Source organism: Aquarana catesbeiana, linkage group LG01 (assembly GCF_042186555.1).
Source record: "Aquarana catesbeiana isolate 2022-GZ linkage group LG01, ASM4218655v1, whole genome shotgun sequence".
Lineage (NCBI taxonomy): Eukaryota > Metazoa > Chordata > Amphibia > Anura > Ranidae > Aquarana > Aquarana catesbeiana.
In genome coordinates, this window is record NC_133324.1 from 657764773 (window position 1) to 657779142 (window position 14370).

The 14370-nt window shown below is 44.5% G+C and overlaps 1 protein-coding gene across 3 annotated transcripts in view; it reads right to left on the minus strand.

Annotated features, from left to right (window-relative positions):
• CENPE (centromere protein E) overlaps positions 1 to 14370 on the minus strand; it is a 183013-nt gene that overhangs the window by 94432 nt on the left and 74211 nt on the right. For all 3 annotated transcript variants that reach the window (XM_073601785.1, XM_073601777.1, XM_073601770.1), the window contains 2 exons: positions 5092 to 5229; positions 2830 to 3007 (listed from right to left, as the gene is read on the minus strand). In XM_073601785.1, coding sequence (XP_073457886.1) covers positions 2830 to 3007; positions 5092 to 5229 — 316 coding nt within the window. The remainder of the gene's footprint in view (positions 1 to 2829; positions 3008 to 5091; positions 5230 to 14370) is intronic.

Consider the following 14370-nt stretch of genomic DNA (forward strand, 5'->3'; position numbering starts at 1 on the left):
ACACAAGTACAACTTAGAACAGTGGGAAATCCCTTATCAGCATTTTTCACAGCTGTCTTTTCTGAAATGCGAGCCAATAGATGAATTGGTGATGCAACTTGTAGGATGGGACCAATCAGCTTTTATCCCTAGTTAGCTCACATGGATGAGCATATAGAACATAGAGCCCTTACAGACAAACAAACAAAAAAAAAAACACATCTATGAATCTGCCACTGGATCTCATGGATAGGCTTTTTATCAGTAAGTTTTCTGCCAATTCTTTACAATTTTGTAATTTTCTCCTGTCCTATACCCGAGATATGCTTTAGCAAAATAGATACCATATTCTCTTCAGTTTGGCATCAAAAGACCCCTAGAATTTCACTTCAGACCCTTCAGATCCCTTCTAAACTATCTGGTCAGGTTCCTCATTTACAGTATTACTTTCCAGCTGCACAATAAACCAAAACCCATAACTGACTCCAAACTTTTCCGCATAATCTCTGTACAGCTACAAAGATGGATTGTGACCTCATATGAATACCTATATAACACTGTCAAACAGATGGTAACATTCAGGGTACAGGGCACTAAATTGTTCTTGGCAAAAAATTAAAAAGTTTCCAAGCCTTCCAATTGGAGGGTGAACCCTGAATACATGTTTATGCAATTACTAACTTGCACATGTAGTAGTCATCCAATTTGAGGTTCTTGAGGTGATCATGTCTCATCACCCTTTGGAACAGCTCCACTTAACCTCCCTGGCGGTTTTCCCGAGTGTGGCTCGGGGTTAAAATTCAGTACCATTAGCGGCAACCCCGAGCCACACTCGGGATCGCATTGCAGGATCCTGGGGCGGCGTTACTTACATTGTCCCCGGGATCCTGCGATGTCCCCCGCAGTGTCCGAGGGCTCCGTCCTCCTCCGAAGCCTCTCCGTGCCAGGCTCCGTTCCCTGCGAGCGGCGCGACGCACGGGGGCGGAGCCTGGCGGCAAATTCAAAAAACTGTCAAAATCATAACACATACAGTACTGTAATCTTACAGATTACAGTACTGTATGAAATGATTTCACATCCCTTTTGTCCCCAGTGCTCTGGCCCATGCCCTGCATGCAGTTTTACATGATATACACTGTTCTTTCTGCCTGGAAACTGGAGATTGTCCATAGCAACCAAAAAGTGTCCCTTTACGTCAAAAGTGGCTTTAGACCAGCTAGAAAACAGCGATAGTAAATTAGAACACTTGCAGAATTGAGCGATAGTGAATTGTGGGGAAATTTATTTTATTACTATTTTTTTTAATTTTTTTTAATTATTTATTTTTATTTATTATATTATAATTTATGTTTTTGTGTTTCAAACTTTATCATACCTACTAGACTCTGGTTTGGACAGATTTAAGTGTGTTATTGTTAAGATTTACAGACCTACAATATAAAACGCCAAATTTCCATGCAAAATAATTGTACTGCTTTCAGCACCTAAAATCCGAAATAATCATACCGCCAGGGAGGTTAAAAGTAAAGGGTTCTCCACATTATTTCTTAAAGGGAAACTATAGCCATCTCTTTAGCAATATATATTAAGGCCAAATGCACATTGTATCCTTTTCTCCTCTCCTCTGCGTTTTTGTAAGCATGCTCACATGTTTGGAGTTAATGCATTCTGGTAGACAGAATAATAAATTTATTCTGGCTATTAGAATGTACTAATGCACATAAACACACCCAACGTTAAATGCACGTTTGTGCATTTATTCAGCCCAAATGCTCCTCTTCAGAACGTGCAAGGGATGTGTTTTTTTTCCTGCCTCTAAATGCCGCTTCTTTTAAACTCCTGTAAACACCCATGTGTGCATTAACAGAATTAACAGAGAGGCATTTAGTGACAAGAAAAAACAAAAACAAAATCAAATGCATGTAAAACAGGCTTTTTTGAGCTCCAGTGTGCACGAGATCTAAACCACTTAAAGTCAAGGCTTTTTTTTGGCACTTTTTGTTTACAAGCTTAAATCAGCTTTTTTTGCTAGAAAAATGATTTATAACCCCCAAGCATTATACATTTTTTTTTAGCAGAGACCCTAGGGAATAAAATGGCAATCTCTGCAATTTTTTGCGTCACACAGTATGTGGGCAGCGCTTTTGCAAACGCAATTTTTTTGGCAAAAAATACACTTTAATGAACTAAAAAACACAATATTTACCCCAATTTTTTTGTACCACATGAAAGATGTTACGCCGAGTAAATAGATACCCAACATGTCACGCTTTAAAATTGAGCATGCATGGGAATGGCGACAAACTACAGTACTTAAAAATCTCCATAGGCGACGCTTTAAGCGCCTTTACAGGTTACCTGTTTAGAGTTAAAGAGGAGGTCTAGCGCTAAAATTTTTGCTCTCATTCCAACGTTCCCAGCGATACCGCAAATGTGTGGTCCGAATATCATTAACATATATGTGCGGGATTTGCGTATGCGTTCACTTCTGTGGGCGAGCACAGAGGGATGGGGGAGCTTACATTTTTTTTGCCCTTATTTATTTAGATTACTTTTTATTTCTACACTATCCCTTTCATTTATTTTTTTAATCACTTATTTCTATTACAAGGAATGTCACGTAATAGAAATCCCTTGTAATAGAAATAAAGATGACCGATATCTTCAGCCAAAATCCCAGTAAACCAGTTGCAAACCACAACGCATATATACATATTGCAGTAAGCTAGTGGTCAATATGGGGTGCAGCCATGACACTGGTGTTACAGAGCATTCTGTTTTTCTTTCTTACAATCCCTTTTAAACTGTACAGCCCTTTCTGCAGAGCAACGCACTGCAAAATGAACAGACCTTTAGGGACTCTTCCTTCAAGAAGGCCGTTGAGCTGGTTAATCTCATTAAATGCACATTGCAGTTCTTTTTGCAAATCCGCTTGCATTCGTTTGTAATTGGACTTCTCCGATTCTAACTGCTTTTCAGAAGCAGAGGCATCTTTCTCTCTCTGTTGGCAATGAAGTGCGAGTTCATCCTGTTAAAAAAACAAAAAACAAAAAAAAAAAAAACACACACATTGAACTTTATTGATATGTAAAATCATCCTTGTACCCCCCTGCCTGTCTGTGCTTGGTTGTTTTTAAGGATTTTTTGATACCAATAAAGCTGACAACATTGCACTGTGTGGGTGTGCAGCCATTCGTCTTTTTGTTTCAAATTTATTGATATGTAGTTTGGTTTAAAGACTATAGGATTTAAATTATATAATGCCTTAAGTTGGTTGTATAATCTCAGGGAGGAAAAAAAAAACATTTTAAAGTGTTAGAAGACAAGAATGGATAGTATTGCAGCTTACCAGTCCTTAGAAGTGACACTAATGCTTTTTTTCTTTTTTCATACAGGTAAAAGACTTTCAATGATATGTTTAACAGATCAAAATGGAGCTATGTAATCCTGGTTAGCTCACTTCACATACCCCTGCCAGCTCTAATTGTTGGCCATAAGCTCTCTTCGGATATATGCACATGTCTGCTACTTAGCTCCGTCCCCAAGCCATGATGTGTATTTAAAAGTGTGGTCTGTCTAGTTATTATGAGACCTGGCAGGAGTTAGAGATGAACTGGATACTTTTAGCAAAGCTGGAAGTGGTGTGCGAGTGTGAAGGGGGCAAAGAGGTAAGAGGGTGAACTGGCTACATTGCAAGTAAACAGGCTGAGGTATGTGCTCCTATTCTGTGCTGCACATGTCTTTTGTGTACAGTGGGTGTTCACTTTGGGGACAGAAAGCGACATCATATCCCCAGCTACCCTTTTTTCACAGAAGACATATAAAATATATAGTACAATCAAGTTCCTCCACCCCAAACATGCTCATCCATGTCTTTATGGACCTTGCTTTGTGCACTGGTGCACAGTCACGTTGGAATGAGAAGGGGCCATCCCCAAACTGTTCCCACAAAATTGGGAGCAGGAAATAGTCCAAAATGTCTTGGTACGCTGGCGCCTAAACAGTTGCCTTCACTTTGTTATTTTATGCACATAAAACAATTTTACTACATTGGAAAGAAACTGCCCCCCTTTCGGCCCACGCTTTTTTCCGCATTGTTCATAGGACCCTCCCCAAATTCAAATTGATATATAAAAGTAGGGCATGCCCTAAGAAGTTCACCAAAATATGGCAGCCGTGGCTGGACGTCTTGAGGGACTTCTGGGGGAATGTCCTCTCTTCACAGCCATCTCAGTGAGTGGTATGATGTTGTGATTCAGTGAACAATAATTGACATATGTCTACACGTGGATAGTGATTCCTGTAAGCATTTAAAACTTTACTGCCTGTGGGTTTCTGCAAATATACTGCGGTAATGGGGTCGTGTGTGCTGTGAGTGTGAATGTGTGTGTGCATGGTTTAGTCTTTATTTTTATTTTTTTTTTCTTGGGGTATAAATGTTTTCTCCAGACGTCCTAATCGGTCATTTATTCATTATCCAAATTAAGTTGCTGATTGCACTATACATATTTGTACCGACAGTCTGTATTTTTCTTTTAGTTCTGTCCTTTTGTTGTTTAAAAATGAAAATAAACACCCTTTAAAAAAAAAAAAAAAAAAAAAAAAAAAAGGAGTTCCCTTCACTGGAACTAAGGGGCCAAGCCCAACCCCTGAAAAACAAACCCACGGCATAATCTCCCCTCCACAAAATGATTTGGACCAGTACACAAAGAAAGGTCCATAAAGACATGGATGAGTGAGTTTGGGGTGAAGGAACTCGAGTCCTAAACTCAACCCGATAGAACACCTTTGGGATGAATTTGACCTCACAAATGCGCTTCTGGAATAATGGTCAAACATTCCCATAGAGACACTCTTAAACCTCCTGGACAGCCTTCCCAGAAGTGTTGAAGCGGTTATAGCAGCAAAAGGGTGGGCCAACTCAATATTGAGCCCTATGGACTAAGACTGGGATGTCATTAAAGTTAATGTGTGTGCAAAGGCAGGCATCACAATACTTTTGTCAATATATTTTAATTACATTTCAACAATATGGTTCCACAGAACATGAGTTGAGATGCCCTGGATTAAATATCGACTTTAATTCTGGTGCACTTAGTGCTATAAACTCACCATTTTTTCCTTCAGCTCTATGTTCTCACTTCTCAAGAAGGCAGCTTCCCTTTGAGCATCCCGGGTTACAGTTTCAGCATCAACTAAAGACTGTTTCAGTTGAAGTACTTCTTCCAAAATTTTTTCACTGTCACCCCCCTAATAAAATACCAAAACAAAAACATACAAAATTAGGCAGAAAAGAAAAAGGATACAATGAGACTTAGCAGGAATAGGTGTGTGAAGTCACTTCTAGATGCCATCAAAAGGCATCACACGTCTACAGACTTCACGTCACCTTAACCACTTAAGCCCCAGACCATTTGGCTGGCCAAAGACCACAGCACTTTTTGCGATTTGGCACTGCGTCGCTTTTACTGACAATTGCGCGGTCATGCGACTTGGCTCCCAAACAAAATTGACATCCTTTTTTCCCCACAAATAAAGCTTTCTTTTGGTGGTATTTGATCACCTCTGCGGTTTTTATTTTTTGCGCTATAAACAAAAAAAACGACAGTTTTGAAAAAAAAAAGCAACATTTTTTAGTTTTTGCTATAATAAATATCCCCCCAAAAATATATATAAAAACATTTCCCTCAATTTAGGCCAATACGTATTCTTCTACATATTTTTGGTTTGCGCAAGTTATAGCATCTACAAAATAGGGGATAGTTTTATGACATTTTTATTAATTTTTTTTTTCCACTTGAATGGCGGCGATCTGCGATTTTTATCATGTCTGCGACATTATGGCGGACACATCAGACAATTTTGACACATTTTTGGGATCATTGTCATTTTTACAGTGATCAGTGCAATAAAATTGCACTGATTATTGTAAAAATGATGCAGGCAGAGAAAGGTGTTAACCACTAGCTGGCTAGGAAGGGGTTAAGTGTGTCCTAGGGAGTGATTCTATTAGGGGGCGTGGCTATGAGTGACATGTCACTGATCACCGCTCCCGATCACAGGGATCACATCAGATTAGCATCTCCCCGTTCTTCCTCACCGTGAGACGATCGCGGGTATCCCCGTGGACAGAGTCCGCGGGACCCGCGATCCCACTCAACAGCCCATAAAACTCCCCTCTATGTTATCCTATGTGTCCATGCACACATGGACGTTTATCAGCAGTGGAATTTATGGGATGTTGCCTGACGCCCTAAAATCGTGTTCAGGAGCTGTTTTTCTGACCACAAAAAACACTTAAAAAGGCGCATAAACGACGATAAACGCCCAAAAATGTGGCTCACCAGCGTTTTTTTATCCATTGAAAAGAAAAAAAACCCCCTAAAAACGATAACGTGGAAAAACGCAAAAACATGCTAATAAACACGATTGCAAAAACATTAAATGTTGAATGACTGAATGAAAGCTACTGGCGTTTTTATAACATTATTTTAATGTCCAGTGTGCATGGAACCTAAAAGTAGTATGGTTAGCTTGTTTTTTTCAGCATCATCTTTACATAGTTGGATGCAGCATTGCTCCGATGCTGCATCTGTCCCCTGCTGGCTCAAAGACTGAGAACTGAGCACTCAAACATCTCCGATCTCCAGGCTACCTGAGCAGAGAGCTGGTGACTCTCATTCACCACTGTCTGCTCTGACCCCTGCCGCCCCCCCGCTCACTGGAGGCTCCCAAAGGCTGAGCCCGGTGCTGGTCCAGGCACGTGGGTGGATCCCAACTTCATGGTCGTGATCTTGCCCCAGTCTGGACTGGCTCTGTGATGTCGGCCGACAGAAGGCTGCTGAAAAATGGGTCACAGGAGTGCAGAACGTATTGCGATCTGTGATCCATAGAAGTACAGCTAAACAAGCTTTGGCTATACTTCTTTAACCACTTCCTGCGGACGTCATATGACTACGGTCCGGTACGGAACACTATCTATCCGAGCGGGCGTCATATGACGTCTTGGGCTTCTCGCCGCTCCTGTGGGCCCCAAGTGCGGCGATCGGGGATGAGGCGTGTCCCTCGGGACGCAGCTCATCCCAGATCAGTGTAAAGAGCCAATAAAAATCGTCTCTTTACCACGTGACCGGCTGTGTCCAATCACAGCTGGTCACATGCATTGTCCTCATGCACGACGATCGGGGGCGAGGCTTGTCACACTGACACAGCCCATCCTCGATCGCGGTAAAGAGCTAACGAAATTGGCTCTTTACCATGTGATTGGCTTTGTCCAATTATAGCCGGTCACAGAATGTCAACAAACCACGGTAACGAGCTATTACTGGGCTCTTCTCCTCACACACTGATCGTGTGTATAAAGGAGATTGCGGTAACAGCTCGTTACCACCTACAGTATACACCAAGCACACCGAGTGCCTGTCACCAGCCCGCCAGAGTAACCCCCGAGTGCCTGTCACCAGCCCGCCAGAGTAACCCCCGAGTGCCTGTCACCAGCCCGCCAGAGTATCCCCCGAGTGCCTGTCACCAGCCCGCCAGAGTAACCCCCGAGTGCCTGTCACTAGCCCGCCAGAGTAACCCCCGAGTGCCTGTCACCAGCCCGCCAGAGTAACCCCCGAGTGCCTGTCACCAGCCCGCCAGAGTAACCCCCGAGTGCCTGTCACCAGCCCGCCAGAGTAACCCCCGAGTGCCTGTCACCAGCCCGCCAGAGTATCCCCCGAGTGCCTGTCACTAGCCCGCCAGAGTAACCCCCGAGTGCCTGTCACCAGCCCGCCAGAGTACCCCCCCCCCCCAGTGCCTGTCACCAGCCCGCCAGAGTACCCCCCCCAGTGCCTGTCACCAGCCCACCAGAGTACCCCCCCCCCCCGAGTGCCTGTCACCAGCCCACCAGAGTACCCCCCCCCCCGAGTGCCTGTCACCAGCCCACCAGAGTACCCCCCCCCCCCCCCCCGAGTGCCTGTCACCAGCCCACCAGAGTACCCCCCCCCCGAGTGCCTGTCACCAGCCCACCAGAGTACCCCCCCCGAGTGCCTGTAACCAGCCCACCAGAGTACCCCCTCCCCCCCGAGTGCCTGTCACCAGCCCACCAGAGTACCCCCCCGAGTGCCTGTCACCAGCCCACCAGAGTACCCCCCCCCAGTGCCTGTCACCAGCCCACCAGAGTACCCCCCCCAGTGCCTGTCACCAGCCCACCAGAGTACCCCCGAGTGCCTGGCACCAGCCCATCAGAGTACCCCCGAGTGCCTGGCACCAGCCCATCAGAGTACCCCGAGTGCCTGGCACCAGCCCATCAGAGTACCCCGAGTGCCTGGCACCAGCCCATCAGAGTACCCCGAGTGCCTGGCACCAGCCTATCAGAGTACCCCGAGTGCCTGGCACCAGCCTATCAGAGTACCCCGAGTGCCTGGCACCAGCCTATCAGAGTACCCCGAGTGCCTGGCACCAGCCCATCAGAGTACCTGCCACCAGCTGATCCGAGTACCTAGCTGCTGCCCATGCCTCTTAGAATATACATTGGGGTGTTAGCTTTCCAAAATGGAGTAATTTTGTTGGTAATTTCACTGTCTTGGTACTCCAGGACCTTCAAAAGTGTGATAGGTAGGAATGAAATTATAGGTGTAATTTATGCTCCTAGAACGCCTGATGGCGCTCCCTGCATGCTGGACCTCTATGTGGCCAGGCTGCAAAAAAGTCCCACACATGTGGTATCGCCATACTCGGAAGGAGTGGCTGAATGTATTTTGGGGCATAATTGAAAGTTATGCATATGCTGTGTGTGAGAATGAAATTTTTTTTTTTTTTTTTTACACAAAAAGTGTATATATAATTCTTCTACCTTTACCTCCCTATATGACCTTTTTATGCATCTGCTGGGGGAGCAAAAGTGAATATAGAGCGGTATTTGAGCGACAGCCTGCTGACATCACATAAAGTGGTGGCATGCAGCAGTAGTCTCAGGGCTTTTGGAGATATACAAAAGAGAGGCGTTTAAAAGGTACTAACATGCACAGAATATGTTAAATGCATATATAGTCTTCAGGGACGATTTATGGTGAAACGAATTGTCAAGAGACTGGATCTTTTTAAAATGTAGGCTGAAGGAGAATGCTGAAATCTCTGCACACAATCCTTCATGCAGCATAATTTGTACTCAAAGTAGAATTCCATCTAAAATATTAGTTTTGGCTAGATTAAGAAAGTGGGGGGGGGGGTACGCCCTTTGACATGTGCCAAATCACTATTTTAGCCGCTTTAGTACTTATTTATCTTTTCTGGCCTTCCCTATCCATTAGGATAGCATTATGGTAAAGAAAACCGCTCTGAAATTTTCACACTTTTATTTAATCTCAGAGGGGACAAAAAGTGCATCTAGCACTACAGTTCCGGGTTAGGCGCTCTATGGGGGAAAGGTACAGCCACTTCCCTAAACTAATTGTTCTTTTACTATTGACATTATGAGTGAACAATGCTGCCCCAATTGTTTATTCATAATAGCAAAAAATCACTCAGCAATGAGAAGCAGCGTGATCCATTGGCTTGTATGTTTACAAGCAGTAGCAGACAGATTAAAACAGATCTTCAGTGCTGTGTGATCTTTTACTATTATGAATGAACAGGCAGCGCTGCATATTCATAACATAGAAGAAAATAAAATAAATAAATCATACAGAGCTGTAGCAAATCTTCCAATGGGAACACTAGTTCTGGTGACCTGGCGGTCCCCAAGGAATTCCCTTCATTGTCAGGGATTTCTTCTCACTTCCTGTTTGGCTATGGGACAGGAAGTGAAGAAAAATCTCCACAAGGGGACACAGATGGCCAAAAAATATCTGACGGGTTATAACCCTTACTCTATCCAAAATGGAAAAAAAAAAAAAAAAAAAAAGAAGAAGTTTTGCCTATAGTTCTACTTTAAGGTCAAACAAAGACAAGGGGCACCGCACAGGCAGAACAATCCACATGACACCCTGCACCCAATATACCCAATACAGCTTTTAACAAATGAGACGCAAGAGGTCTCTGAAACAGAACACACCACATCGCCACCACTTCCATACCATACCAGACTGGAGAGGAAAGCCAAATGCACCCCATTGCATACTGTTGGTGGTAAAAACGTACAAGCTTCACACCAGGTGAAATAAGCCATCCATGTAAAATGGTACACCTTCCAGTAGGTCGACTTTGTAGACTTGAGGAAGGTAAGGATTGGAGTCAAATTGCCCTATACCTCAGGACTTGGGCTTCAACATCCATGCCATTAAAGCCAGTGACCATAAGGCAGGATGGAAACCTGAACCCTGGGGCTTCCCTGCCAAAAGATTTACGATGTCTGCATACCATGTTCTTGGCTAAGCAGGTACAATCAAAATCATTGGAATGCCCTCTAGTGGAAGAAGGGCATAGATCAAGAAAAAAAACTGACCCCAAGGAGACAAAAGGGATCTACCACAAAGGATTGAGGGTCCTTGGATCAAGACAAACCTATCCAGTTTTGTGTTGAATAGGGATGCCAAGAATTTCACATCTGTGGACAAATTTCTGCAAAATGCCCCCAGGTAAAAAGGGACCATTCCCCTGCATTCATCTGCTGATGATGGAAAAAGTCCACTGGTCAATTTTCCATATCAGGAACATGCATGGGAGAGGAGGGACAGAATTTGTAGTTCTGCCCAAGTAAAGATCGGGTTTGCTGCTTCTCAAGCAGCGGAACTTCTTGTCCCTCAGTGATCGATGATGTATGCCACAGCCATGGTATTGTCTGACTGCACCCTGATGGGGAGACCTAATAAAAAAAAAAAAAAAAAAAAAAAAAGGGGTATACAGAGTAATGTAGAAGAGCCACCCAAATTGCCTCAAGTTCCAGGATGTTGATTGACAACTTCCACTCCTCTGACAACCATGTTCCCTGGCTGGCCAAGACCTTCGAATTCATTGGGAAGAAGATTTTCTGGTATCCAACATCTAAGTGTATATCCACAACTGCAACACAAATGATCTTGGGAGGCAGATGCATTGGCTGATCCGACTCCAAACAGGCAGGATACTAAGCAGAGCCCTGGAGTGAAGCTGGGTAGAGGCCGCTGCATAAAAATAGGATTTTTATAACAGCTTACCTGTAAAATCCTTTTCTTGGCGTAAATTATGGGACACAGAGCCTTAAATAATTACTTAATGGGTTATGGTCCATCTTCAAGTGTTGACACTGGTATACCCAATACAGGAAGTTTGACTCCCCTATATAACCCCTTCTCCTTCCAGGAGTACCTCAGTTCTTGTAGCCATGCAAAATACTTAAACCCCAGAATAAGAGGGGACCTGTGTGTCCCATGATGTACTCCAAGAAAAGGATTTTACAGGTAAGCTGTTATAAAAATCCTATTTTCTTTATCATACATCATGGGACACAGAGCCTTAAGTAATTACTTAATGGGATGTCTCATAGCAATGCTACTTGAGGGGAGGGAGACACAACCCGTAGGGCACCCCCAGACCTGAGGACTAATAATGCTGCCTGCAGAACACCGTGCCCGAAGGCGATATCCTCATTCCTCCTTACATCCACTTGATAAAATTTTGTGAATGTATGCACTGAAGATCAAGTTGCGGCCTTGCAGATCTGAGCCATGGAGGCCTGGCGACGCACTGCCCAAGAAGCACTAACTGCTCTGGTAGAGTGCACCTTAATTTGAAACGGGGGAATTTTACACTTTAAATCATAACCTTGAATTATCACCTGTCGAATCCACTTAGCGACAGTGGATTTCGATGCTGCCTGTCCTTTCTCAGGACTCTCTGGCAGAATAAATAAGACCTCAGTCTTACAAATCTGAGCAGTTGCCTTTAAATAGATTTTCACTGCTCTCATTACATCAAGACAATGTAGTGACTTTTCTTCCCTGGAACATGGTTTTTGAAAAAACAATGGCAGGACAATATCTTGGTTCAGGTGAAAACCTGAAACTACTTTTGGAAAAAAGCCTGGACGAGGGCGTAACACCACTCTGTTCTCATGAATAATCAAATATGGCTCTTTACAAGAAAGAGCAGCCAATTCCGAAACCCTCCTTGCTGAGGATATAGCAACCAAAAATACCAGCTTCTTTGTCAGAAGAACTAAGGGAATATGCTGTATCGGTTCAAAAGGCTGTTTTTGTAACACTGACAAAACTAAAATTCAAGTCCCAAGGGCTCAAGGGTGTTTTAACTGGCGGATTATTCCGCATCACCCCTTGCATAAAACCCCAGACTAAAGAATACGTAGCAAGCGGGCTTTGAAATAAAATCGATAAGGCTGAGACTTGGCCCTGAGTAGTACTCAGGGCCAACTTCATCCCGACGCCTAATTGTAGAAAGGCAAGAATTCTGCCTATGATATATCTCTGAGGGTGCCAACCCTTGGATCCACACCAGGAAACATAAGCCTTCCAAACTCTATAATATATAGTGCTGGAAGCTGGCTTCCTTGCATTAATCAAAGTTGAGATAACGGACCTGGAAAGCCCACATTTCTTCAGAATGTGGGTCTCAATAGCAAGGCCTTTAAATTTAGCATTCGTAAAGTAGGATGGAATATCGGCCCATGTGAAAGCAGGTCTGGCCTTAGTGGGAGGGGCCATGGACCCTCTACTGCCATCTTTACGACCTTCTGGGTCATGCTGGTGCTACCAGAATTACCACCTTTCTTTCCAGCTTGATCCTGCAAAGAAGTCGTGGCAGCAACTGAATAGGGGGGGGAATGCATAGATCAGTGAGAACTGATCCCACGGGGTCACCAATGCATCTGTTCCGCATGCAAATGCATCCCTTGTCCTGGACACAAAGTTGACTAACTTCTTGCTGAATCTGGACGCTAGAAGATCTACGTCCAGAGTCCCCCATCTTTGGCAAACAGCCTGAAAGACGTCGGGGTGAAGAGACCATTCCCTGGGAATAACTGCTGGCGACTTAAGTAGTCCGCCTGCCAATTCTCTACTCCCGGGATGAAAACTGCCGTTAGGCATGGGACATTTTCTGCCCAAGTTAGAATATGGTTCACCTCTCTCTGAGCTGAAAGACTCTTGGTGCCCCCCCCCCCCTGGTGATTGATATAGGCCACAGCCGTGGCATTGTCGGATTGGATCCTGACAGGACAATTCTTTGACCTGGAGGTCCAGGTTTTCAAAGCCAGACACACTGCCCGAATCTCTAGGATGTTGATGGGCAGGGTTCTTACAGATCTTGACCACTGTCCCTAGACAGTCATTTACTCTAGTACTGCTTCCCAGCCTGAGAGGCTGGCATCTGTCGTTACTACTTTCCAGATGATTGGTCTTAAGGATTTTCCTTTCAGCAGATTCTGGGTTAGTAACCACCAACTGAGGCTTTGGGAGACTCTTGGGGACAGGCGCATTGGCAAGTCCAAAGCTTGTGTTTTGTTTCCAAGCAGATGGGATACTGTTTTGCAACAGTCTCGAATGGAACTGTGCATAGGGAACTGCTTTGAATGAAGCTACCATCTTTCCTAACAACCTCATGCAAAAGCGAGTTGAGGGATCTCTTCTTGACCTGACCATCCGTACCAGCTCTTGTATGGAGCTGATCTTTGCCGGAGGCAAAAACACCCTTTTCTGGGCTGTGTCTATGATCAGGCCCAAATACTCCAGCTTTCTTAGCGGTTTTAAAGAAGACTTCTCTAGGTTGAGGATCCAACCCAGACTTTCCAGGTAACTGGTTGTAATGCGTACACTTTGCTCCAAGCGAGCCACTGACTGGTCTATTAACAATAGATCATCTAGGTTCCCCAAGACTGTTATGCCCTGTGCCCTTAGCCTGGCTAGCGGTGGGGCCAGTACTTTTGTAAACACCCGGGGTGCTGTAGCTAGCCTGAAGGGCAAGGCTACAAACTGAAAGTGCTGTTCTACTTCGAACCGCAGCAATCTCTGGTGAGCAGGAAATATAGGGACATGCAGATATGCATCTCTGATGTCGATGGATGCCATTAGCGGTGTGACGTCAGCACGTCCTTGGGAGCCGCGTGCAATTTGATCTGACCTACCTCCACACGGACCTAACAGCTGATCCAACAGCTGATGCTGGCTCTCCCCTACAGTTACGCATTACATGGCGGCAGTGGCGCTTCAGCGGTTCTATGGTGAGAAGCAGTGAGAGATGACTCCTTGCCGATCTACATCTTAGATGAACCACACAGAGGCATCTGTCCATAGGGAGACCTCAACATCCTGGATTATCACAGTCTGACGACAGACACAGTGCGATCAGTGAGATTCTTTCACTTTACCTAGCACTCCAACAAAACGTATGTCAGTTTTTTTTTCTCTATATTTCCTCTAATGCTGTCCCCAAGGACATTCATTCTGCTGCCTCTGTAGATGTCTGTACAAATAGCTC